General features: G+C 38.3%; 1 protein-coding gene across 1 annotated transcript in view; it reads right to left on the bottom strand.

Moving 5' to 3' along the window:
- The window catches only part of DZIP1 (DAZ interacting zinc finger protein 1), a gene marked incomplete at its 3' end in the record, with an annotated part of 37,840 nt that overhangs the window by 7,262 nt on the left and 3,277 nt on the right, over positions 1–27,301 (bottom strand). The window contains exons 3-15 of the mRNA XM_084226208.1: positions 27,181–27,250; positions 26,610–27,104; positions 21,986–22,070; positions 20,338–20,462; positions 18,036–18,197; positions 17,195–17,350; positions 16,100–16,162; positions 14,724–14,864; positions 12,407–12,455; positions 11,047–11,106; positions 5,163–5,222; positions 2,015–2,160; positions 1,533–1,728 (exon numbers count right to left, since the gene is read on the bottom strand). Coding sequence (XP_084082334.1) covers positions 1,533–1,728; positions 2,015–2,160; positions 5,163–5,222; positions 11,047–11,106; positions 12,407–12,455; positions 14,724–14,864; positions 16,100–16,162; positions 17,195–17,350; positions 18,036–18,197; positions 20,338–20,462; positions 21,986–22,070; positions 26,610–27,104; positions 27,181–27,183 — 1,741 coding nt within the window. The 5' untranslated portion in view covers positions 27,184–27,250. The remainder of the gene's footprint in view (positions 1–1,532; positions 1,729–2,014; positions 2,161–5,162; positions 5,223–11,046; positions 11,107–12,406; positions 12,456–14,723; positions 14,865–16,099; positions 16,163–17,194; positions 17,351–18,035; positions 18,198–20,337; positions 20,463–21,985; positions 22,071–26,609; positions 27,105–27,180; positions 27,251–27,301) is intronic.

Below are 27,301 nucleotides of genomic sequence, written 5' to 3'. Positions count from 1 at the left end.
AGCAGAATGGGATTCTGTTGAGGACATGGCACTGCAGCCTGTTTCACACTGGCCCTGATGGACCAGAGAGATTCAGCCCAACTGCATTGAAAGAGACAGAGCAGAGCTATTCTGAGCTGGAAAAGGGACTTTAATCACTAGTCCAAGCCGTTAAGCAAGTTAAGCCACTAAGGGATAACCTGTCTGGACAAACCCCAATGAAAGCTGTATTGCTTTCCTTTTCCAGGAATGATCCTGAGAATGATGCCAGCACATCTTCACTGAAGATCAAGCTAATCATCTGAGGACTGTTTATTCTTGTTGTAGAAGGAACTATTGCCATCATGAACCAAATTTGGTTCACACATCAACAAGCTCGACCTGCAGGGTGGAGACCCTCACTTCTTCTATCTATGGAAGCTAATCACTATGGTAACTAGAGTACAATCTGTACCACACACACTTCTCACTTGGGAAATTCACTGTGGCAGCAAATATAAGGGAAGATGATGAGGGCACTTTGCCCACTGAAATTAGAAAGGTAACCTCAATGCCACTGAATTTGACAGGGAATTTCAGTCCTGGTAGCATCTAATCAATTTTACTTAAGACCTCATTGAGAATACAGTAAGAAGGAAGATGGACAGCATCACTAGTCAGACTCCCTCTTCAGATGGTCACTCACAGCTAGAGGAACTTTCAATAAACTACTTCATCCTGTTGTTGCTAAGTTAATCCTGACTCTAATATGTTTTGCTTTTATCACAGACGTACATAAAAATCTGGATAATGATCTGTCAGAAACATATACAGACTGGGTGTGGTATAATGAAAGGTGTGGGGGAGAGGTATGAGCAATTGTTCTACAGAGACTCCCCAAAAATCCATTAAACAGGTGTGATAGGGGCACCAAATTGAAGGTGTTTCTGTAGTCACGGGGTGGATAATGTAGGAACGAGGCGTACAGCGATGAAATATTTGATGTAAGGACTTCCATGAGATATGCCATGAAATGTGTAGCTAAGGGATTATGTGGCCATGATGGCATGCTGAGGGGGTGGTAGGTTATCAAGCAAAGGCTGGATGGCCCTCATCATTGTAGTCAGCCAAGGAAGAGGGACTGAGGCTAAGGTGTCAGTGTTAGCAAATCTGGGATCACAGAATGAGACCAGACTCTGACTGTGACCCACATTACTGGTGCACCTGGGAACATGATCAGACTTCAAATGCAGAATTGGTTAAAATCAGAAATTAAGCACAGCCATACTCAGCCCTTCAGATCTGTGAGGACCAGCTTGAAAGCAAGGGGGTTTATTTGCTGCCAAAGTGCTACACTCCCAACACAACACTATATATCTTGCCAGAGTTAAGATATTTGCTGTTGAACACCATGTCAAGAACCCTTTAAAGAAAACAGTTTAGTTGTCCATAACTATATAGGATGTTGATATGGAAAAGCAGGAAAGCAGCTATACAAAAATGTTGTCAAATTACAATTTAAACAGCAGTTAAAAATGTAAAACAATGAAATAAGCCCCAAAATGCATTGTAACCTTCGCCAGGAAGCTGAGCACAGGAATCAGCTCTGCTAGAAGATAATGATCTCTCTTCAACCCGAAGGCCAACTTGACGTTCAAGGTGCTCTCGAATTCCATGAATGGAGGGCTCCTGCTTCCCTTTGCGTTCTCTGGCATATTCAATAGCTCGCAAAATTTTATTTAAGCGATCACTTGATATTCCACGAACACCCTAAGGAAACAAATTGTATTGTAAACACTCCTTTAGACTTCAGAAATCACAAAGCTTGTAGAAAAATCACAGAAGTTGGTAACATTGCTCACAAATGTAGCCATATCTTCCACAGCTGTAATTTGATGGCCATACTCTCAGGTTGCTGGTTAAGGAATCACAGTTATTTAAAACACAGAAATTTAGCTTTGATTTTATAGGCTGAGAATGGTAGTACAGGAGTGAAAGAGAACAGAAGAAAAGTGGTACAAAGATTACCCTTCTTTTAAATAATTCAATATCTTACTGCTTTAATTCCCAAGGATTCCAGCTTCTCCTCCAGAGCTTGCTCCAAAACAACTCGCAATTCTTTAGTTAAAGAAGGATCAGACTTCAGAGCATTTATTAAATAGTGCTTACTTCTGTCTGGTTTTAGATCACTTTTCTCAATTTCTGAAATAAGAAGGAAAAATGCTGTTAAAAGACATTTTTAAAATCCACATTACATGAGACAATTAAAAACTGCACTGAAGCATGCATTCTTTAGAAACAGCATAGATCTATATGTGCACTTTTTATCTACCTGGAATTGTGTCATTTTCAAAATACTGGGCTAGCTTACAAAAGCCAGCTCACTTGGAATTTGTACCTCTGCACATTGTACTCACCATCACAAGTATCTTATTGCTCCTTACAGAATCACTGTAAAGATACAGTGCTGAATATTTAGGAACAAGGATCTTTACTTATAGCATTGTACTTGAAAACTTCTGATAAAGAAAGACTATCTTCTGATACTTAAGTTCTCTAAATGTGGTATTTCAAAGAAAAGCTGAATCCTAGAAGGAATCAGAACAAGAATACTACAAACTTTTTCTTAAGAAAAAGCTTCAAGCAATGTGATGTTCTCTTATAAAATCATCTACTGAAATTAAACCTTTGCAAAGCTGTAACACTTTCAAAAGTCTTGGTAAAGACAAAGCCTCGTCTGGGGCAGACTGTTTCACAGAAAGCACATGATGGATAATAGCCATCTTCAAAAATCTTTCAAGGACAAAGTTCAGTGTCGTGTTTTCTTCTATGCAAGTCTGTGACATCATACATACTTAAAAGTAGACAAAGAAGTTCCTATCTCTTTCCCTTGCTTTAAGTGTCAACAATTACACTTATGTCAATAAAAAACTCTTATGCAAGCAATAAAGAATCATCTAGACAGATTCTTCCATCTAATATGAAGACTGACATTTAAGTTAGGCCAAAGTATTATTGGGTCATACAGGAAAGTATGAAAGAAGCAAAACACACCCATTTAGAACCTGTCTGTAAACTGTCACTGGCAAGACAAAATTTTACTGAATGCACTTAAAGTAAATGAAGCGATAACCTGTGGAACCATGATGGCTGCTTCTGTCTGGCAGTGGTCAGCAGAGCTGGCTAAGGGTATAAAACATCCCAGGAAAGCATTCTGTAAACCACACTCCCAACTTCCCTGAAGTAACAGGAAAATCTTGGGCAGGAGTTTGTCTTCCCAGTATGCCTTACAGGACAGCAAAGTCATCTGCCACCCAATAGACAAGGACATTGAAGGCATAATTCCATATTGTGACTTTCAAATATTATATTTTTAAACAAATGTGCCACTTTTCCTATTTGTAAACAATGACAGCTAATTAGAAAGCACTTCCATTTACTTTTCATTTTTCTTTAAGGGCAAGACAAGCACCCTGAAGAGGAGACAAAAAAGCCTCAAGATGCACATATGACATATTGGGCAGTTTTGAAAAACTGGCTTCCCATGGGGTCTGGAAAGAACTATAGGTAATGAAAACTGAAAGAGAGTCCATCTGCCATACTATTAGATCTGTGTTGAAGATGACATAATCAGGCTGAAATCTCATCGGGTTTTGGGAACTGTGTGGACAATCCAGTCCCTGACAGAGATGACATTAGAACTGATTTATCTGGAGAACTGAGTCCTAGAAGAGGCAAACAATTGGTCTTGAGGAAACACAGGGCTATCTGACTATCCCCATTCAGGACAAGATGGCATTATGCAGTACAAAATCCTCCCAGAAAGCCATATATGTGACATTTTAAAGTGGAAGGCTCCCAGGAGCCTTCTGAAAATCCTATCTCTTTTCAATGTTAATCCTTACAAAAAATTAGATACATTTAAAGTCATTTTAAAATTCCTAATTACTAAATACTAATAAGGGTAACAAGACTATCCAGCATTATCCTAATTAATGACAATATTAATTCTTGCTAATTAACTCAAGCCAAATCCTCTTTGCCAGAGCAATTATTTAAGGAACTGTTTTCTTATTCATCCCCAAATACTAGATTTAACTTTTGAGACAAGGGACCTTACATCTAGTCCACTGTCTCAGCTCCTACATAATCCTAGAAAATTATGTTCTGAGTCAAGAATTTTCACACTCTCCCTTACAAGTGACTGTTGTCAAAACCAAAAAAATCTTGGTCTATCTTTTCAGACTGCATTCTTTCTTTTCTCTTATGCACTTCAGGCCATGCCTTTAGGCACAGCAGAAGAAACAAAGACAATCCATCAAGAGAGAAGATGGCAAGCAAGAGAAAGAGCAGAAGGAACGGCAAAAATGCAAACAGTCTTTATTTCAGATTGTTCAGAGTCATTGGATTTTCCCTGGGGAAACCTCTCAACACACAGATGTATTCAAACAATGATTTTGTTTTCAAATCAGCATCATTCCTTTGAAATTTAAACCCACTGGCTGTAGGGGTCAAAACTGATTTTGATTTTCACACACAGAAGATATTTTTATTTGGTGTTTCATCTAAAGTACTATTAGCTGCCTTTAGGAGAGGAACACCATGCAGGATGAACCAGTGCTTTCTGTTCTGTCATTGTAAATGTGGCCTTCTCCAAGGTCTCCTCAGAAGAGGCACAACAGCTGCCAATGCTGGTCTATGTAACTTTATTCTGAATTGCACAACCCTGGCTGGAGCTGTGGTTCCTTATGGGTAGGTGCAAGTCAGATTACTTGAAAAGTATTTGTGATGCATTCATGAAAGCTGGCAGTTCCAACCTTCACCATCAACTTCCTTCCACCTGAACTCTTTATCCTCTTATGCAGAGTTTAAAAAGGGAGTGAGCTCGTATTGCAACAGTGTCAGCACAAAAAAATTCCTAGTCAGGGGCTTTTCCCCATCATTCTTGCTCTGCTTAGTTCAAATCCCTTTAGACATGTGACTGCTTTAAAGAAATTCGCCAGATTTTCATAAAAACGTTGAACTTGGATAATGAAATCATAATATTTATAAGCAATAGCAAACAGGAGACTGACACAAACAATATTCCCACCCAAATCACACAAATATAATGAAATACAATGAAAAGTACTGTACGTATCAAATAACATTTTTTGTTTTCAAGAAACACATGCCAGCATATTTTGAGCTGAATCAATCATTACCTTTTTCCTCTTCTGAAAGCTCCTCTATGGGCTCCAGCATATGCACCAAGGGTGCCTGCTCTAATAATGAGGAAGAACAGGAACACCAGACAAAAAGGACAGAAAAAGGTCAAGGTCCAGAGAGGGAAAGTCAGAAAAAAACCCACCACAATGATGTCAACTTTCTTGATTGCTGACAACCTGCTTAACCATCACAAACCCACTGCAACATGACTCTTCAGTGCCTCAGGGGTACATTTTTGTAGAGGAGACCCTAATACAATAGTCACTTGAGGAGTGGTTCTGCTGTCCAAACACAGGTGTATGGTGTCATCCCAGATACATCAGAGTTTTAAGCCATCAGTGCAAGGTTGACTGATACATCACACAACTTCTGGAATGGCACCAGGTAGGCCAGGTAGGGTAGTTTTAGACATCTATAGTGACAGGGCCATGCAGGATTACATAAATCAATATTGATGTTCATTTCTCATAAGAAAAAAAATTTTAAGATGCATTTAAAAATATTGCTTATGTCCCATTTTATACTAAAAGTTTAAAAAAGGCAAATGAAATGGACAAAGTAAACCTCAAAAGTATATGGAAAAATATATTAACTCACTGTTCCAGAGAGTTATTAAGTACTGAGTCCATACGTATAAGACAGAGATTTAACATATATATATATATATATATATATGAGATCATTCCCAATAAAACCAATTGTAAAAATCTTCAATCACTTCAATTGTGTTAGATTCAGTATTATCATGTGTTTTAAAGTATTCTTGAAATGTCTGTGTTGCAAACAGCTTCCTAAACACAATGAATTTACCATTCTATAGGCTGTCAGGTACAATTTGCTTCACAAAAAATGAAGTCAGACTACAGTTTATTTACAACTTTATTAACTTATAAGACATGATTGAAAATTATTATATGTAGACCAATTTGGGTTTTTGAAATGTTAATATTCACCTTCTATTGCTATCAATGAAAACTAGAGCTTGAGTGTCTTGTAGGGTTTACAAAAAAAACAGGTCTGCAAACTGTACTTTCAGCATTCAACTACAGGCATTATAAGAGAAAACAATTTATTGGTCAGTATTTTGGGCCTACATGCATTTTCCCCATCCTTCACAAAAAAACCTCTTGCACTATAAATGGTTGTTATGCTCTTTGGGTAGAAGGGGAGGAAGTGATGTTTCATGAAGATGTTCTTTGGCATTTCTTGTACACCAGGTACAGACACGGATGCTCTGTGACAGGTAATCACAGTGAAATGAGCATCTGGGGCTAAGTGACACTGCCACATCTCCAGTATTCCCCAAGTAAAGGGGATTAAATCTGGGGTGTGAGAGCTGGTCTCTCCACGCTTTCCACGCCTGTGGTGATATTCAGCTTCTCACCTGCTTTTCCAAGCCAATTACCAGACTTAAGATTTGCTCCCACAGAACTTGCACTAAATAAGAAGTTCTTAAAAGATGCTTCTTATACCATCACAAGTCATTAGCAAGATGAAAATACCAAGATATCTTAAGAAAACATTTAAAAGCAAAACTCTGAGAGACAAAGGGGCTTCTGGTCTTTCAATCTCTAAGGCTGAAAATTTACCAGTGGCCAGAGCATTCCTGGGCACTGGAACATGATTCTCCACACTACTGCTCCTGGCACACTGCTGCCTTTCACCAACTAAGATTCTCCAAAACAGTGTTCAGACACAGTTTGGAATCATCCCCAAAAGCCTGAAATGTGTCTGTTTAGAAGGTCAGAGCCTGAAGCACAGATGAAATGTTCTGGGAAGATTTAATTAAGCTGCATGGGCACTGAGGCCTCTGAGTTTCTTGGCTGAACTTACCAATCAGTAAGGCAGTTGCTGTGTAGTTGGATTTAATCTATGCTTGTTTTACCTGTACTTTACTCAAATGCTCTCTGCTTAAAGGGGCTGACTCATCTCTGCACAAGCCCCTGCCAAGTGACTTAATTTAACAGGAAAATCCCAGTCCCCAGAACTCAGACCTGAAAATGGCCTGCTGATCAGGCATAAAGGTACATGCTTTTCTTCCTCAGTGTACCAGAAACAGAGGAATGAAAAACCAGGAATTACTAAGAACAGTTGCATGAGCAGACCTAAAGTGCATTACTGTTATGTGTAACAATGTTGTTCACTGCATGGTAACAGAAGAGATCAAATGCTAAGGCAGGAGGGAGTGAAACACCTGACAACACCAACTTCCCTTACGTAAACAAGCCTTTTCTTTCTCTTCACTGTACACATATTCTAAGAAATATCTATTAAACATCACAATGGAATCCCATTTAAGAAAAACCATTACTCTGGTTTACAGATGGGTGTGGAGGTGACCTCCCTTAAGGAGTCCTCTCCTTATGTTTACCAGAGATGTGCTTCTTCTGGCCATCTATCATCACATATTAATTCTAGCCATCATTAAGGCCAGCAGAGGTGTGTCTATCATCCCATACTTTCCAGAGTATCTCTTCTGCCAGCTAATATGTGTGGAGACACAGATGAGATGTATCAAAAGTACAGGTTACCTTAATTTCTCAGTGAATAATTATACTACTGAAAAATTATGCGCCCAGCATACCTTAAGAAACAATTAAATATCTGCTTTAAAGAGTATTTGAAGACAATTTCTATGCAGATGGAGTAGGAAAATATATTTAACAATAATGAAGGATTCAGGCTGTGTATGTTTCATGCATATCATATATTTTTGTCTGTTCTTATCTACTAGTTAAAAAAACGCCAATATGTTGACAGTACTATTGGAAAAGGAGTCTTCTGGCCAACACTTAAAGAAAAAATCCCATCTATTTATGTTGAAATATGAAATGCTAAAAAAACTTTCAGCCTGAACAGAAGCAATAAAATTACCTATGGTGTAGTGTCATCTACAGTAAATACTTCACATGTGCAATATAACAGCCTAGAAAAAAATGTAAACTGTAAGCCATGGCTACACTTATTTCATGCTCCTTTAATTGATACTCAAATTACACATACAAAGAGGTGCCAGACTAATCTGTGATACCTGTAATTTGGACCATTGTTTTTCAGTTAATGCACTTAATGTGTTTTTTCTCCTAACCGATCAATAGAAAACCACATACTGCCCATAAGCAGCAGAAATATTAATTTTCAACCAATATTCCTAAGCATGATTTTTTTTGACACTTACCTGAGGCCCCTAAGTTAGAAGCCCAGTCAACTCAGACTCCTTCTACAGTCATCAAAGGGACACAGGCAACTCTTCAAAGAGCATTCAGATCTTAGTTCAGCTGAACCAAACTCTGAAGGTGCCCCTTTTCTCTGTTTATTGTCTAGGAAGAGTAAGTACTTTAACCAAATTTTCCTCAGATGCTTCAGCTATGTCCCTAGTGATAGCTAAGCCTTGGTGTCCACACCATTTCTGCAGATTGAGGCACAGGTTTTAATGAACAATCTAACTGGTAGCTTTGCTTTTTAACTACTGTCTTCAATTCCACCTAATACTATTGACCTAACAAAGACTAAATATTGAACAAGTATCAACATTTCAAGTAATATAGAAGCCAAAGCCTAATTTTAAAATATTATTTAGAAAAATAAATTGTAATTAATCTGTTGCCTTTTTGAAAGACTGAAGTAATCTTTGAAAGTAAGACCGAAGTTATATCTGCACAAAACCCTACAGGTAGCTCAGAAATGGATAGAAGAATTTTCTGCCAGAATGGCATTCAAGGAGCTCTACTCGCTCTCACAAGAAGTCGGGAATATTAACACAAAACCACCAAACTAACACAGTCATTCTCCTACTTTACACCTAGGATAACTCACATTTGCAACTTGGATATCTTTTCATAACACAGATTTAAGATGTGCAGAATGAATACTAGGATGCAAAAGCATCTGAGTGGCTTTGAAAAGTGTGGTTAAGTTCACATTAGAGAGCCTTTTCTAGAATTAATTTTAAAAAAACTATGAAGATATTTTATATGCAGGCAATTATAAGATGATCTGTGCTAAATAAATTTGTCTACAGAAGTTACCAGGAAGTGCTTTCCTTTTCATAAAGGCATGAGATGCAGCATGATGTCTTAATTCAGTAAGTCAATCCCTTGAGGAGTCCTGAAAACTTCGAGAAAGACACCATAACTTCTGCTAACCTCCAGAAAATTAGGTAAGGCAAGTTTAAAAAATAATCCAGAAGGGAAGAAAGGGGACAGACAGAGAGACCTGCAGAGATAAATAAAATAGTAATCAGCAAAGGAATCTGAAGGGAACACCTTCTTTGAGGTTTCATAATAAACTGAGGGTGAATCTTTTGTGTATCAATGGCAGGAATAGCCTTTTCTATCTTGAGAAGTTTCACAAGATGTCACAAACTTCGTATTTGAAGCAGCAAGAATTATGAAAGATCTGAATGAGCTGATTTAAATTGTCAGAGTACAAAAAATACTAATGTTCACAGGACTGTTCCTCAGGAACTGTGCTCAGTACAAATGAAAGCAAATGCACAAAGGAACTAACGCTTGACAATCTTGGTAAGTCCTTAGCAGCAATAATCTTCATAAAACTTAAATCTTAAATTCAGGGCAATTGCTAAACTACATGCTGTGAGACTTCCTAGCCAGAACCAGACTACTGTTTTGGTGTAATGAGGCTGGCTTAAATGAAAAAGAATTAATTGTTCAAAATGCTATTCCTAATTCTCTATATTTCATATACTTTTACTTTTGTCTACACAATATTCATCCATATAATTTAACTTAGGAAGCTACAAGCAATGGACTACTAAATCTTGCATAGTTTAGAAAGAAATCTCTGTATTATTCAAATAATGTTGCCACAGCAATAATTAGCAATAATACAATCAGTTTTCCTTTTTTAACTAATTTTTGTCATAACACATAGTTGAAAATGAGCACTACTTGAGTTTTTCATTCCTCATCAAGTTATCGAAAGCTTGATACATAATGCCCTTTCTCCACAGAGGCATTTTCAGAACTTTTTGTATCTGGTGAAATATCTACATTTTTCACAGACAAATTCCATTTAGTATCCCTGTGACAGGCTTAAAAACTAAGAGAAATTATTAGAAAAAAAATTATGTAACTATAATTCAAATCAATAAATTGTTTTTAAACATTTTCCTTGCTTGTTTTTCATTACTTAAAAGGAAAAAAAAGAATTAGTTATCACAGAATATTGGTATAGTAACAAAACTCTCCATTAATTTGCATATTGATTAAAAAAACAAAACTATTTTCACAAAGTACAAAACAATGTAAATATAGCTCCCTTGCCCCCCTCCTCTTCTAAAGGATACCACAGTGCCACAAGTTAAAGTACTTAAATAATGATCTATATGTAACAACAGGTATACTCTGGAAGAACTAGGACAGGATAATTGTCTATTTTGATTATTTCTTTCTGTATTTTTACTCCTTGCCATTTGAAGCCACATGGAAAATACAGTATTTCAAGACTTCCAAACATCTCCACATGTTTCCTTGTACAAACTCCAGCAGATGCATGTACCTATCCAGTATATGCATATAATGTACCTATCCAGTATATTTTCCATTAGAAAACATAAATTTGTTCCTCAATAAATTTCATCAAGTGATTCAATAAGTATACTAGGAAATATTCTCAGATCATTTGAATTTATTTTTCATTTATTCTTCTCAGTTGTGCATCCTTATAATTATTTCATAAAAATTTTCAACTCTGACATAGAAATTATGTTCTTTCAATAGAACTACTCTTAGACCTATGGTTTGACAAAAGTAAATGATCTGAGAAATGATTTGACAAATGATTTGACAAACCTATGATCTGAGAAAAACAAGGGTTAGATTTGAAAGCACTGGATAGGGACCTATCAAAAAAACTTACCAGGTGGGGGAATTGATGGAGTTGGTTTAGATTCTTGAAGACGCTCTACAGGAGTGTTCACTAAAATAGCATAAGAGTAAAAAAATAATAAAATTGTATTATTGTAAACAGTAGCAGATAAATACAGATTCTTAAATATGGCTATATTTAATCATATTTATAAATCAGGTATTTTTTTACATTAATGGGCAAAAAACAAACAAAACATTTACAAAGGAAAAACTGTTCCTTCACAGCATAAAAGTACACCTCTATGTATCCTTTGCATTTTTAACGCTTCTAAAATCAGGAAAAGAAACTACTAACTAAATCATCACTGGACTAGAATGTGATCATTTTTTTAGTCATGAGTGCATGCTGCCTTTGTGTCACAGGGAAGAAGTCTTGACCCAAAGCTACTAAGTCAAGACCAGTCTGACCAGGGCTTGTATTCCCCAGAGAGGATCTGCAGCACCCACAAGTGACATCAATGAGTGCCAACACTCATACGCCTATAGGTCATGTATAGGGTGTAGCCTTGGAGTGAATTAGAGCTTCAATCCTACATTCCTCAGATCAGCTTGGGGCTAGGAGCAAATCTGCCTGTGTGCCATGGACTTTTACTTGTCTGTGCTTCAGTGGGAATGAATATGACCAGCTACAGCTGAAAAGTCACACAGCCACGCTCTTACTAGGCCTTCCTCAATCTAAACCTACTCCCTGCTCTTTCACTCAGTTCAAGCCACTGTCTTGTTAATACAGCAAAATGGTTCTAAAACTGGGATCAGAATTAATTCAGCAGTCATCACCTATGGCAATAAACTTACTTCAAGTCACTGCAACTGCAGCATTAACCATATGGGTGTTTGTAGTGCAGGACAATATCCTGAAACACTATTATCAGGTTTAACTACTTGTAATAGACTTCAGATGTTAAAGTATTGCACAGACAAAAATATAAGAGTTCTTAACATTCTTTGAACATCTGTTTCTTAACTGACAAGTTAATCAGTTTTGTCTATTCTCTCAGTATTTTCCCTTTTGTGAGTTCTGCAGCCTAAGGACAGTCAAGCATGAAAAAAAATCAATTAAAATTATACTTCATAAAGCAAATCTGGAAGTTTTTTACATAATACAAAATAAAGTTGTTCTATTTCACATCTCTTCACTACTCAAGCAATTAACTTTGTCTTTACAGCTACAAAGCATGGTCTTTGTAAATAGTGGCATGAAAACAGGTAGGTACCCTGTGAAAAACAAGTACATTTCCAGTACTGATTTTATTTCAGTATTTTGTTAGTCAATTTGATGTCTATATTTGTTTCAGCTAGCCTGCAGAAATCAGAAACTAAGTCTGTTTTTTCTTACAGTTTGTACTCACCATCATATGTTTTAACACTTGGAGCTGGTTTCACAGACAATTCTCTTATCTAAAGGAGAAAACACAATATACATGAATAGATACAAATGTAAATGATCAATATCTAGAATGAACATTTAGCATGAAATACCTAGTTTCATTACTATTCCATAAGAGAAAATATGGGTTATGATCTGGGGAGAAAAATACTACTTCTGTGTCCAATTTATATTTTGTTCATGCTTAATGAATGTTTTTGTGTTGTCTTAATGTCCACTCATGCTTTGTACTCATCTTGTTGTTAAGTCAAATGAGAGCAGACTTAGGGGGCCACTTCAGCACTTAAGAGTTTCAATACTTTCTTCCTCAGCAATTCATACCCCATTTTGCAAGCCTGGCTTCCAGTACAGGAAAACACTGGAGTGTTTAATTGCACACGGATTCTAAATGCATGAACAGTTCTCCTCTCTGCTTTACAGGTTTATCTATGTGACACCCCAGGACAAGCACTGAACTAACAGAGTAAAGGAAACACGCTGTCTGTAATGTGATCTAAAGAAAACAGGAAACTTGTGAATCCTGTATCACTAAAACAATGTTCTGCACTCCATTTGCCCAAAGAGAAGAAGAACACAATTCATTCAAACGCATAGCCACTGTCAGAAGGAGCTGGCACAAGAAATTGGACCCTAATCCTCTTTTATTTATCAGTTTGGTTACAGCCAGTAGTGCTTCTATTCATTGTCCATTAAGTTTGGATTCTGCAAAAGTGGTAGGTATTTCTCAAGCCCTTCTATTTTGCAGGGATTGAGAATGTAGATCTGCACAACAGTATTTCACAAACACCAAACTTGGACTCCTGTGAACCTATTATACATCTGTGGTCATACTGTTATCTTTCCAAAGGTCACTTCATTGAAGGAAATTAATCTATGATTGTCCTCTATTTCTCCAGCTATAAAATTTGTGAAGGTAGAGATGTAAAAGCTATTATTTGTCTTTCCATTCTTTAAGCCTTCAAGTATACGTTTAATATTAATCTCAAGCAAAATGTGTAAAATCAGATTTACAAAGAATGCACCATCTAATACAGGAATAGGCCACATAGTCATGCCATAGTCTAAACCCCAGACCACCCAGACCTTCCCTCACCAATCACCTCTAAAAATCTATACTTATGTTTCAACAAAACCATATTTTAGGCAAAAACAATTCATTTCCAAACATAGAATCATAGGCTATCTCACATTGGATGTGACCTACAAGGATCAAGTCCAATTCCCTCATTGGACTACCAAAAACTTAAACCTGAGAGCATTGTCCAGACATGCCAAGAGCTCTGACACGCTTAGTGCTGCGATCACTTACCTGGGGAGCCAGTGCCCAACCACCCTCAGGGTGAAGAACCCCTTCCTAATGTCCAATCTGAACCTCCCCTGCTTCATTCCATTTCCTTGTGTCCTATCACTGATCACCAGAGAGATCAGCACCTCCTCCTCCACTGTCCCCCTCGAGGCTGTGATGAGATTACCTCTAAGCCTTCTCTTCTCCAAGCTGAACAAGCCAAGTAACAGCTGCTCCTCCTAAAATGCCCTCAAGACCTTTGATCATCTTGTTTGCTCTCCTCTGGATGCACTGAAATAGTCTGGTGCCCTTCTTACACTGAGGCACCCAAACTGCACACAGAACTCAAGGTGAGGCAGCACCAGCATAAAGCATAGTGGGACAATCTCCCACCTCAATCAGCTGGAGATGCTGCGCCTGATGCACCCCAGGACATGGCTGGCCCTTGTGGCTGCCAGGGTGCTGCTGACTCACATTCAACTTGACACCACCTCAAACCCCCAGATCTCTTTCAGCAGGACCTCTCTCCAGCCTCTTGTTCCCCAATATATGGGTATTACCAGGGTTACCCCAACTCAGGTGGAGAATCTGGCACTTGGTCTTGTTACATTTCACATGGCAATATTTCAAATAATTATTCTCACAGTAATGAATATGATACTTTATTTTTAGTGTGAGAAGTAATGTATTTTCAGATTTCAAACACTAGATCCCATTATGATTACATCCTTTTCACTATCAAAAATTTTTGGCTTATTAAGCCTTTCTTTGTCAAATGTGTTTTAATTCCTGGTACATTCCTATGTCTCTCTTCCAGATCTATTCTTATTTATCAACATAATTTCTAAAGTGTAACCAAAACTTTGGTAATAGCAATACTATTACCAGCTGCGAATATTGAACATGCAGTCAGAGAATTATCAAACCCCAAGTGCTAGTATAGTGTTTCTCTGTGTCCTGTGCTCTCTGAAACAGAGCGTTTCACAAAACAGACCTGCCTCCTCTGACTAACAATCAGATCATTCTGCTCCTGAAGCCTCCTCTCCAATTCTTCTATCCTCTTCCTGTAAAAGATGTTATTTCTGTTCAGGTCTTCCCTTGCTGATGTTTTGGTGTTCTCAACCTCTGACCGTAGCTAGAAAGCAATCAGAAGAAAAGTAACATCATATTAACACTATACAAAATATTTTAATGCTGTAAAGTCTAAACAAGCACGTGTCATGCTTAGATACTTTTAACATTTTTTTTCTCAGCAAAAACCTGATGTCTTCTGTGACTTCACTAGGACTTGTATATATCATAGAACAGTGGTCTGGATCACTTTTGAATTACACAGGGAAGACTACCTAAATCTCAGTATAAAGAAAAGGACATACAAGCAGATTGGTGAGATTGCCTAAAAATAAGATTGCAGAAAAAAGTGTGTAGATCTAAAAAAAATGTTTTAATTATAAATAGTGTTCAACAATGATACTTTAGGGAGGTGATATGTGAATTTGTATAATAAACCTAGTATATTAGGTCCAAATGTGGAAGAAAGGGAACATTATTTAGGTGCGCCATCCCAAAAGTAATACTTACATTGCTTCTCCCTTATTCTATTCTTGCACTGTATGTGGGTGTATCTTTAACAGTCCTTTTTGGGGACTGTTCCATGGTTCATCCCCAATGTTTTCTTGCCAGAGGAGGAGAAGCATTGGTCAGACCACTATGATCTGCTCAGTTCTTACATGGTCACGCAGATGAAAGGGAAATGATAGGAAAAGAAGCGAGAGAAACAAAGCAGCAAAGAGATTAAAAAGAAATGCAGATGTAAAAAGAAATCTGAGGAATAAAGCTTTGTATAGTAAAATATATAAACTGATGCAAAATAAAATCCCAAGGTGTTTTCTCCTGGAAAAGCTGAACAGATTCTGCATTAGAAAGCTACAACAGAAAAAGCAATAGAGAAGCAATAAGAAGGAGAACAAAAAGACTGAGACATATGCCATAGGTCCATGGTAGCAGCAGGTACAGGGTGGATGACAGCTACATGTTGGCAAGTCAGATCTCAACTATTCAGCTACATAACATAGAAAATACTGTATAATACAGTGCTCACAGAAACAGCTGTAAGCTCTTCAAAAAACAGATACAGTTTCAGTTTTCTGTCAGATTCTGAAATGCTAAATTCATTTTCAACCCTGGCCTTAACTGAAACACCAAGATCCTACCATAACAGAAACACAGGGATGATAAATACAGCGAAGAGGACATACTCTTATAAAATCTTGATATCTGGCAGATGTACTAGAGCATATCAAGAACTACTGAAAGGGTAAATAAAAAAAATGTCTCATTTTGGTGTAAGTGGTCTGCTGTGCCACTTACCAGGGAGGTTTCTGTCTCATGGTCGTGAACCTTGGCTTGCATACAAGACACCCACTTTTTTTCCTGCATAGAGGAAATCCATGTTAGTTCTTGTTAACAGCCCATGTAGTTTGATATATGCAGCTTTGTTTCTTGTTAATAGCACAGGAGCATTTAGTTTGATATATGCAGATTTATTTTTCTAAATAAAGCATAAATATCAAAAATATGACAGATTTGATGAAATTTGAGTAACCCAGTATTTAAGGCCTAGAACAGTTGATTTATACATCTGAGTGTGGTTTTCTTACCAATCACTCCAGAAACTGTATTTTCTCTTTGATTTAAATATGCAGTCACTGTGAGTGAGAAATACACAAGCATTTTGATACATGTCTGTATATTAACAAAAAGAGTAGTAAGAGCAGGGGGTTTTCCCTTAAAGAATGTAATTTTGAGCACTCATTAATGTTTTTTTGAGCACTCATATACAACATATTTTCCACAATAATGACAAAACCCCAAAATTAACATACGAGTTTTAGACTGAAGCCAATTTTTTTTGATGAAATTAAAAAAAAAATAAAGCAAAAGTAGGTTTTGCACATCTTTGCACAGAAATGATCAAACTTTTGTATCATATCAACAGTAAACAAAGGCCTTCACATCCCAAAAACCGTGAAAGAAAACAAAAGGCACAGGTTGGAAAATCCTGTCAGAAAGTTTCCTAATTTTCTTTTTCATTTTGGGAAATGGAACATTCCAATTTTTCTGTAAGTGGCCTCATGGATGAGTAAACATAAATGCTTTATTAGAGTCTTCTGGAATTGAACTGCCACCACACTTGGCAAAGTCAGATGTACTTAATAATAAAGAGTAAGAAAATATCAATAAATAAGCAAGAATTACTTCATTTATAAAAGATAAAGAAAATATATCCTTGCTTGCCGTTATATGGATAGTATTAAATAGTATTAAATCTTTAAAACCAGCTATTTTTGGCATTAAAAATAATGAAAATATTACTTAGGGATTTCACATCCTACTCAGAGATGAAGCAAAATAAAAAGAAAGCAAGTAATCTGTTAAAAGCAATACATTAAGTTACAGTGTTACCTGTTTTTCCAGAAGTTTAACCACATATGGATGATCCCGAAGATGATGAGGATCCCGAAGATGATGAGGTTTCTCCTCTGTAAACTCATGGCTGTCTTTCAGCGTTCCTAAATTGGATTTTTGTTGCATATTGGACTTTTGTAATTCTAACAGTTGCTAATAGGAGGGAGGAGGAATACAAAATTTTCTTTAAACACAGTTATGCAGAGATTGCATCAGATACTTCTCCCATTTCTCGTGAAGTCAGCATTTATCAAATTTCACGTCATCAATAATATCTACATCTAAAATAAATATCACTTGTAAAAGTACACAGGACCTAGCAGCTGCAAAATGTAAGCTGCTCTGGTAATGCCATGCAGACTTGATTTCTGACCCAGCCATACTTTCATGCTTCTCTTGTTAGTGAGCATTTCCAAAGCATGTATTGAAAACAAATTAATTCTGTCAGGACTGTAATGCAGAGGTAAGTTACCTCCACACCACTTAAGAAAATATTAACATAAGGATACTTAACATGCAGCAACCACAACAATATCTACTAACCTATAAACAGGCATTTAAAGGCTGAGGAGTACAGAAAAAAACTGACATAACTGACGAAGGGATCATTCATTCATAGAAAGCAATCCTTTGAATAAAAAGACCCGCAACCTGAAATGATGTTAATAAAATACCTGTATCCAAAGATACAATTATAGCTACCATTCAATCATTATTTTTAAGAGTTCTGTAGGAAGAGCTTTACAATGACTATATCACATTTCAAATATGTGAAATTCACTGCCATCTATTGTAAGGGATTCATGCTTTAAAATGTTCAAAAATTTAAATTGCTTACATTTTCTAAGGTTGAATTTCTTGAATGTAAGTCCTTAAGCTCTTTCGTAAACATATCTTTCACTTTTTCTATTTGATCAGCAAATTTCTCTCTTTCCTCGTCTTTCCATTTATGAAATGATTGTAGAAACTCTTCTTCTTTTGATTTTTGCTGCTCACATTCCTGAAATTGAAAAAAATTAATTATTGGTGATTTTTCTTCACATTCAATACAAATTCAAGCTCCCAAACTACATGTGGAATGCAGTCACTTTCAATATTTGGGAAATACTGTGACATCAAAAAACAACACCAGATTTTTCTAAGAATTCTAGGGTAGCAAACTATTATCAGACTATATTTTGCTAAACAAGCTAAACAAGTACACTTCAAAACAGTTCAGGCAGTTTATTATTTTTCACTGAAAAACACACAAATGACCTTTCTTGGTCATATCAATGATTCACTTACTTCAGTATCCTGTTCTCACAAAGCCTTAAGTGTGTAAGTAAGAAAGGCTAATATTGGAGCAAGCAAAAGTGCATGTTCTCTTTCACATCCTCTAAGTTGCCAGCTTTTCTCAGCTCAGAGGACTTCTGGAGCTTGATACAGTCCTGTGAACCTCATTAACTGCATAAACTTAATACGTTTCTCCTCATACACTTTGAAGTCATCCCCTGTGGCTGTGTCATCTTTAGCAACTTCACCACCTTTTGCGAATGTGCTCCACAAGCTGCATAAAGAGGCAAGCACTTTTCTTGTTTTAGTTGTTTGAATCTGGCTCCTGCTAGGTACATTTGATGGATTCTGAGCCCTGAACTGGAGAACAGAGAGAATGGTTCATCACTATTCACTCTGTGTGACTCATGAGTTCACAGGTATCATTATCTCACCTTCCATCTTCATCAACCATTTTTCCTTTCAGACTGACAACTCTCAGCTTGCTCAGTCATTCTGAATACTGACTGATCATCTTTGTAGCCCATCTCCATAACTTTTATAGCTCTATCCTATCCTTTTTGAGATGAAGGGACTAGACTCACACAACATATTTAAGCTGTGGATTGCACAGTGATTTTTCAGAATAATTGGCAATATTTGATTTTCTTTGCTAGCTGCTACTAACGTTTCCCCAGGGCTATGTATCACAAGCTTAAGAACTTGCCCTTCAGTAACAGCACTCAGTTCAGAACCCATTGTTTCACAGATGAAATTAGAACTATTTTATCCCTATATACCCCACTTCATCCATTAGATTAATTCAACCATTCCACTACACAGTGATTTTTATATAGTTCTCAAATTGTTTAAAGCCCTGCACTTCACTGCCCAGAACATACATATCTTTTAGGAAACACCAACATTTTTCATCACAGCATTCCCTCTGAATTTCCTCTCTATAATAAGCAATCATTGTACAACTAGGAAGAATGGGATCATCTGTATCCTTCAATTAAGGATAAAGTCTTCTGCTCTTTCAATCAAAAGATAGTAACATTGTGCCACCTGAATTGACAGTGGATGTCAGTCATGGCAGACAAACTGTAACCAGGCACACCACACATTTCTATCTTCCCTGACATCCCAGAAAACCAGAGAAGTTTTGAAAGTTTCTTGTTGTGTAACACTGCAGACTGTAGCTTCAGGACATTTCAGGTAGTCCCCTTGCAGTTAGGAGTCTCAGCTAAGACAAGTGACTTCAAAAGAGGCCCCTAAGGCACCAAAAAATCTACATTGCGCTGTTATGAATACTCCAAGTTCCACCTCATAAACAAAACAATGCTTTGGGGGCAGGAGAAATATGTTATAGGGGTACTTCTCAAAAGCTAGGCACAGAATGAATGAGTAGAATACCTTCCACATGTCCACATAGGGCCAAGACCCATTATTCTGACAGTGCCTGCACTCCTAAGGGAAACTCTAGTAGCTTTTGATTTGGTCATTCAGGACTTTTGAAAACTGAAGCTGAACACTTCCAAGAAAGGGGGAACAAAAGGACTGAGGAAAGAGAGCTCTGAAGCTGAGTTTGTGGAAAACAACACTCCATGTTTTACAGAAGATCAGGGTTTCCTCTGAAAACAATGAAGAAAATAATCATCCATCATAGACTATCAGGTTGGAAGGAGCAGATTGGATTATCCTCCAGGATAATCTGGCCCAGCCTTTCTTGACAACAGCACAAACTAGACAAGGTGGCCCAGGACCTTGGCCAGCTGAATCTTGAAAGTGTTCAACCTTGGGAAATCCAGTGCTTCTGTGGGTTGATGAACACAATTCAAAGTGCTAATTATTTTGAGACATTCACATTACTTAGTAAGTATTACCTTAGACAACCTGGCCAAATTAGCCTGTTGTTCAAACTCTAACTGGGACTTGGTGAGCTGCAACTGCTCCTTCAGTTTTTCAATCTCATCCTGCAATTTTTCTATATTTCCTTTCTTCTTTTGTTCTGTTTGAAAGAAACACAGATTTTAAGAAGGTTTGTTGCAATTTCTGTAACTGTAATACTTACTGTAAATACATTTCTAGTGTTTCAGTAACATTTTCACAAAGTGTGACTTAGTCCATTTCCCCTCCCACTACATACATATATTTTCTGGACTGCTAACTTACCCTCAAATACTTGTACCACTGACATGTGAAATAGTTTATGAAATATTGACATGAAAAAGTATTCTATAAACTAATTTTAAAGGAATCTAAGCAACACAGGCTCATAAAAAGGATGTACAAAGGACAAAGTGAACCTCAGTTATTCAATCTCTTAGGTTAAGATTATTCTAAATAACTTTTGTAAGGAGTCCAGTTGGAATAAAAAAAATATTTATGTCAATAGAATTGGGGGAATATCAAACAAAAAATGTTAAAATGTGCAAAAATCACAACAATCTTCAACTGTGAAACATTCATCAATTTACCAATTATTTACTTGCCCATCATCTGGGAATCTAAATATTATTTCAGAAATAACTGAATGGGATATTTTCCTCAGAGAGCCATTTCAGGCTTTTATACAACAATTTTATACAGGCTTTTATACAACTTCTACAATTTCTGCAGCACCTTACACTATCATTTTTATCAAGTGTAAGGTGCACAAGAACTTCTTTCTTTTTAAAATATATTCACACTTCCTCAGCTGCTTATTCAGACCCCTCTCACTCTTGCGGCTGTTTCATTTGCCTGACAAGCTACACTTCAGACCTCATTAGATTCTTCCCACTTTTTCTCCTCCCAAATGTTCCTTTTTTCCTAACTTGTTCTTATTCTAACCACTGTTACTTGTCAATACTTGTTTGTCCTTAGCAATAAATCATAAGCATGCAGCCTAGCAGGAAGGAGAGAAATTAGATATGAATGAAAGAAACTTTGACATCATTGGTTTTCAAACTAAACATCTTTTAGTGAAGAGAGATAAAGTACACAAGTTAGTGGTAAAGCAGCCTTGAGTATCATAGATAGATGAAGGTAGACTGTTCTTAACAGTTTCTCTTTCTCACTACATTTTACAGTCAGTTTAGTTCAGCAGAGCCTGACCCTATTCAAACTGATTTCAGGTGGGGTGGACTATTTCTGTATTTACAATTATAATACATTTACAAAATTTATTTTCCTTATTGTGGTTTGTTCATTTTACACATGCCTTCATAACATACACGTCTAAAGAGGAACTGTGTTCTGAAAAGCACTACTGGATAAAGTATTCAACAGAAATCCTAGTTTGAAAAGATGCTGCAGATATGGCACACAGGTTTTTGTTAACTATTTTCCAGAGACTGAAACATATGTTGCCCAATACATTGTATCAGTCAGTTGCACTTGCATTCACACAAACTGGGATCTGCCAATCAAAAATGAAAAGTAAAAACTTTTCTTCCAAGTTACACAAAATCATGGACTGCACATCCTCACTGTATTTACACTTTTCTAAACTGCCTCTCTCAATTTTTTTGATAACATTAAAGTACATACCGATCTCAGACTCCCCTGGGTGACGTCTTTGAATGTGACTTTGTAAAAAGGAATAGGTCATAAAAGCCTTTTCACAAAATGGACACTACAAGAAAAAAAAACACCAAACCTGTTAAAAAAAATTAGTAATATCTTTTTGGTAAATACAGTGGTTAAGGTTTTGAACAGGTTATTACATTTTGTTCAAATGTAAAAAGAAGGAATTTCAACAAATTCCATCTCACAAGAATAAAAACAAAAATTCTCATGCTACCCAATTTCTGTGAAGTCATTAGTCTATTAATGCTATTTAACATTTCACAGTGATGGTCATGAGCAAGAATCTGATTGTGCTGAACTGAACTGAACTGAACTGAACTGAACTGAACAGACTCTGGCCAACCAAGTTCAAATTCAGATATAAACCACAGATAATGATTCATATATGTAGGTAGAGAACTATAAAGAAAAGGCATGACAAGCCTGTTCAGCACAATACATAGACTCCAGACAACCAGTAGCTCAGGTGTTCTTAAGATTCACGCAACACCACAAAGTAGAGCACCACACAGCTGGAAAAAACCAATAAAGATGGGTTTGAGTATATGAGTTGTAAGATGGCAATACTCAAAGGACATGTAAAATACTCAGACATTTCAACCAAGGTCAAGTAGCAGTACACAGTTTTGTAAGAAAAGTTATGTAGCTACATTAGTATGCCACCTAGAATCTTCCTGAAGCACAAAGTTCTTTCAATTACTGTTTCTATAATTTACCTACTAGTTTTGAATACAAATTTGAAGTCAAATTTGGATCCCACCCTTTTTGAAATATCCTTTTTGTTCACCTTCAAAATACATTCTACTAATGTTCAGAATATATTAAAAATGGGTGGGTTGTACAAGGACAGAAACTGCATCTACAAACCCTTTAACATACTTTAAGACTATGCATAAGGGCCCCTCATCACTTTAGGGTCATTTATTACCTCTATCTCATAAATACATTTTAACAAAACACAGACACTCAAGAAAGTAATTTTTACTTATCAGTGTGATATGACAGTAAGAAACCAGCTTAACAGGTTTGAGATCTTGTCACCATAATCAATGCCAGAAGGAGTATCTGGGGAGATATAGGCCTGTCAGCCCAACCTTGGTGCCTGGCAATGTTCTGGAACAGATCATCTTCAGTGTGATCACATACAGGACAGCCAAACAATCTGACCCAGCCAGCATGGATTTAGGAAAGGCAGGTCCTGCCTGACTAACTTCCTTTTACTCCTTTTGTTCCTTTTATTCTTTTTGTTCCTTTTATTACCAGGTGACCTGCCTAGTGGGTGAGGGAAAGACTGTGGATATTGCCTACTGGACTTCAGCAAAGTGTTCAGCACAGCATTCTCCTGGAAAAGCTGTCAGCTCATGGCTTGGACTCTTCTCTGGATAAAGAACTGGATGGATGTCCAGGCCCAGAGATTGTGGTGACGTTGCATCCAGTTGACATCTGGTCACTGTCATGTCCCCAGGGATCAGTGGCAGGGACAGCCCAGTTTAATACATTTACTGATGATTTGATGAGGGGATTGATGCACCTTAAGTAAATTTGCAGACAACACCAATTGAACAGGATCTGATGGAGGGTAGGAATGCTCTGCAGAAGGATCTGGATAGGATGGATTGATGGACAGAGGCCAACTTTATGAGGTACAGCAAGATGAAGCACCAGGTCCTTCACTTCAGCCACAAAATCCCCTGCAGCGTAGGCTTGGGGCAGTGCCTATAAAGCTGCTCAGTGGGAAAGGACCACAGGGTGCTGGTCAACAGCTACTGAACATGAGCCAGTGTGTGCCCAGCTGGCCACGAAGGCCAGTGTCATCCTCGCTAGTATCAGCAGTAGTGAGGCCAGCAGGACCAGAGCACTGATTGTCCCTCTATCCTCAGTCTTGGTGAGGCCATACCTCAAATGCTGTGTCCAGTTCTGGGGCCCTCACTACAAGGAGGACATTAAGATGCTGGAGTATGTTCAGAGAAGGGCAGTGGAACTGGGGAAGGGTCTGGAGGGTAAGACCTACCAGGAACAGCTGAGGGGGTTGGAGGTGTTCAGCCTGCAGAAAAGGAGACTCAGGTCTTATCACTCTTTACAACTGCCTGAAAGGAGGGTGTAATTACACAGGGGTCTTCTCCCAGGCAACAAATGACAGGACAAGAAGACTGAGCCTCAAGCTCTGACAAGGAAGGCTCAGGCTGGACATCAGAAGGAATTTCTTCATTAAAAGGGTGGTTAAACATTGGCATGGATTGCCAAGGGAGGTGGTGGAGTCACCACCCTGGAGGTGTTCAAGAAATAAATAAACACTGCACCTAGCGCCATGGTCTAGTTGACAAGATGCTGATCAGCCAAAGGTTGGACTTGATGTTCTCAGAGGTCTTTTCCAAGCTAAATGATTCTGTGATTATGTGAAATTCCCAAATTTCATATTATATTTAAAATGCTGCCACTGGTAGTCGGGTATGCTATAAAACACACTTTTCAGCAAACATTAAAGCCATGAATAATTAAGACAAATTTTGTTCAGCAAATGCAAGACCTAATATAAAACCAAACCAAAGTGATATAATATGGCAGCAAAGCATTACTGCCAACCAAGAGGGAGCTTACAGTGTAACAGATTGCACATGATTTACAGAACTAAATTGGCTGTGAAATAATGTTATCCATTCAAGCACAAACTTCATGTCAGTTTGACTTGCTGGTAGTGCAAGAAAGCTCTTACTGCAGGAGACAGGATTAACAGAGGGAATATTTAGGTTTTGAATTATGCAACACTTTTCTTGGAACTACTTTAAAGTGTTAACTACAATATGCACTTTATGCCCATATTGTACACGAGAATGTAAGATTTCTGACCAAAGAATTAAAAAAGTGAAAAATATTATTTACAATTAAATTTGTATTACTCACATGAAGATACTGACCTATATTGATCTTGGATTAAAGGCATTACATCTGAATTCTAAAACATTTACATTAGCTGTAAAACGCAACTCTGCTAAAAAGGGCTTATTTGTAATCAAGTAACAGGCTTATTTGCAAAACATCCAGGACTTTGAGGGGATGGAACCTGAACTACCCTCTCAGGAGCACCAGAAAAGCCCCATTATCTGGCAACGAAGATCATGCACAGAAAAATATCAGAGCTATTGTTTACTGATCACACTGCTACCCGGCATTTACAAACACTGGGAAGAGTTTAATTTATTCTGGCATTCAAACTCAGAATCCTGAAAACACTGTAGGAACTTCAGGTATTGTTCAACATCATTCCCTGAACTAATTTTTCTCATGTGAACTTAAATAACTTTTAGAGAAAAGAAATAGAAGAATGAAAAGGGGGAGGGGAGATCAGAAGTTTACTTTATATGAAATCAAATTACAAATGGGAAATAGATTTGCATCTCTGTTTTACTGCAAATGCCATTGAACAGATTAGCAATGAGACAAGTTCACTACCATGTTTTTCAGTTTCCACAGAGGCAGGTGCACACTACAAATATTTCCGGAAAAATTGATACATTTGGCAATCACAATATGAGAACTATTTAAGTTTACATATAAAATGACACATTTATCTTTTGCAACAGAGGACAAACTGCTTTGTGAGTTGCATAAAGGTTTTTTCTTAAAATAATACCATATCAACATCTTATCCTTGAGACTAACACTTGAATACATTAACCTTGCCTCATGTTTAGTTCTACTCTTGGGGCAAAGGTACCTTTTCTCTTTCAGAATCACTTGAGCCAACTTAGCTGATGTCTTAAATATTGAACTTTGCCTGTAACTTTAAACATACAGGGATAGCCTGAAATCAGGTCAAGTCTGCGTCTACCCTTTAGACTTCAGATTATATTTGAAGCCAAAATTTGCATTCCTGAAACCTGAAAACGCTGACACTGAAAAATACTTAAATCAAACTACCACACCAGTGAGACAAAAAAACCCTCCCAATATAAACAGAGTGCCATGACACTGTCAGTCAGAAGAGCTGTGTATTAAGGTTCTTAAGGAAGACTCTTTAGGAACAGATTGTTGTGGAATCAGAGCTGAGCTAACTCACTGAAGCTCTTTACCATCTTGCCAGAGTAAACCTCTGAGTCACACACAGAAGCAGAAACTTTGTGCCTGGAGAACATCAGTGCAGGACAGTGACTTCTCGCAGACAGTGCATTACTGCTCAGCATCTGTTCCAATGCATTTGCCCTGTGTGTTTTCTGACCACGCAGTTGGCAGACAAGGAAAGACAGCAACACAACAAAGTAGTAACATGTTTATCATGGGTTTTGTATGTGTGTGTATCTGACATTTCAGATGCATCTAAAGAGAATCCAAGAGTAAAGAGCACCTGTTAGTAAAAAGAGGATTTGTTAAAGATGATGTAGCATTCTCCCAAGAGTCTCTGAAACACAGATGGAAAACAAGTGCCAGCAATGCACTTCCTTTTGCAAGGTCACTAGTCCTTGCAGTTCCAGCCTTCCACCCAGCAAGCAACTGCACCCCAGCAGAGCGGGGCTGTTCTGCTGCCCATCCCAGCAGATTAGAGCTGACAAGGTGTGGGTGACTGGGCCACCAGGCCCTCTCCTCTCACCTGGTGGTAGTTGGCTCGTGCCTCCAGCATCATCTGCTGGGTGCTGATCATCTTCTTTCTCCGCCGGCATTCCTCCTTCAACCCCTGGATCTCCTGCGAGCGCTGGGCCACCTCCTTGGCCAGCTGGTCCCGTTGGGCCTGTGTCTCTCTCAGGGCCTCCTCCAGGCTGCCGAGCTGGGCGCTGAGGTACTCCTGGGAGTGCAGCAGGTACTCGGTAGAGAGCTGCGCCAGGCGCAGCAGCTTCAGCAGCAGCGGGTCTGCGGGGCCCTGGCAGTGCGGGCAGCACTCCCGCTCAGCGTTGCAGAAGGTGACATGCTCCAGGTGCGCCTGCAGGACTGCCACGTCCCCCTCCCTCGACACCCGCTCCACGTCCACGGTGCTCAGCCGCCGCCAGTCCGGGTTCTCGTGCCGCACGCGGAACTGGAACGCGGGAAACGCCGCCGGCCCCGCGCCGGGCCCGGTTGCCGGAGGGTGATAGGTGCGCTGGGAGAAGGGCTGCGGGAGAGAGACACGGCTCAGCCCCGGCCGGCGCTCCCCGCCCCGCCGCCCGCCCGCCCGTCCCGGCGCTCACCATGTCCGGGCTCCGTCCCTGCGGCTCTGCTCGGCGCCGGCGTCCTCCGCGTCGCTATAGCAGCCCCGGCCTGCGCGACGGGAGGCGGCAGTGACGCCGGGCTGTGCCGCCTCCCGCCCGC

This window comes from Fringilla coelebs (assembly GCF_963513975.1).
Source record: "Fringilla coelebs genome assembly, chromosome: 2".
Taxonomy (NCBI): domain Eukaryota; kingdom Metazoa; phylum Chordata; class Aves; order Passeriformes; family Fringillidae; genus Fringilla; species Fringilla coelebs.
This window is presented reverse-complemented; position numbering and strand designations above follow the sequence as displayed.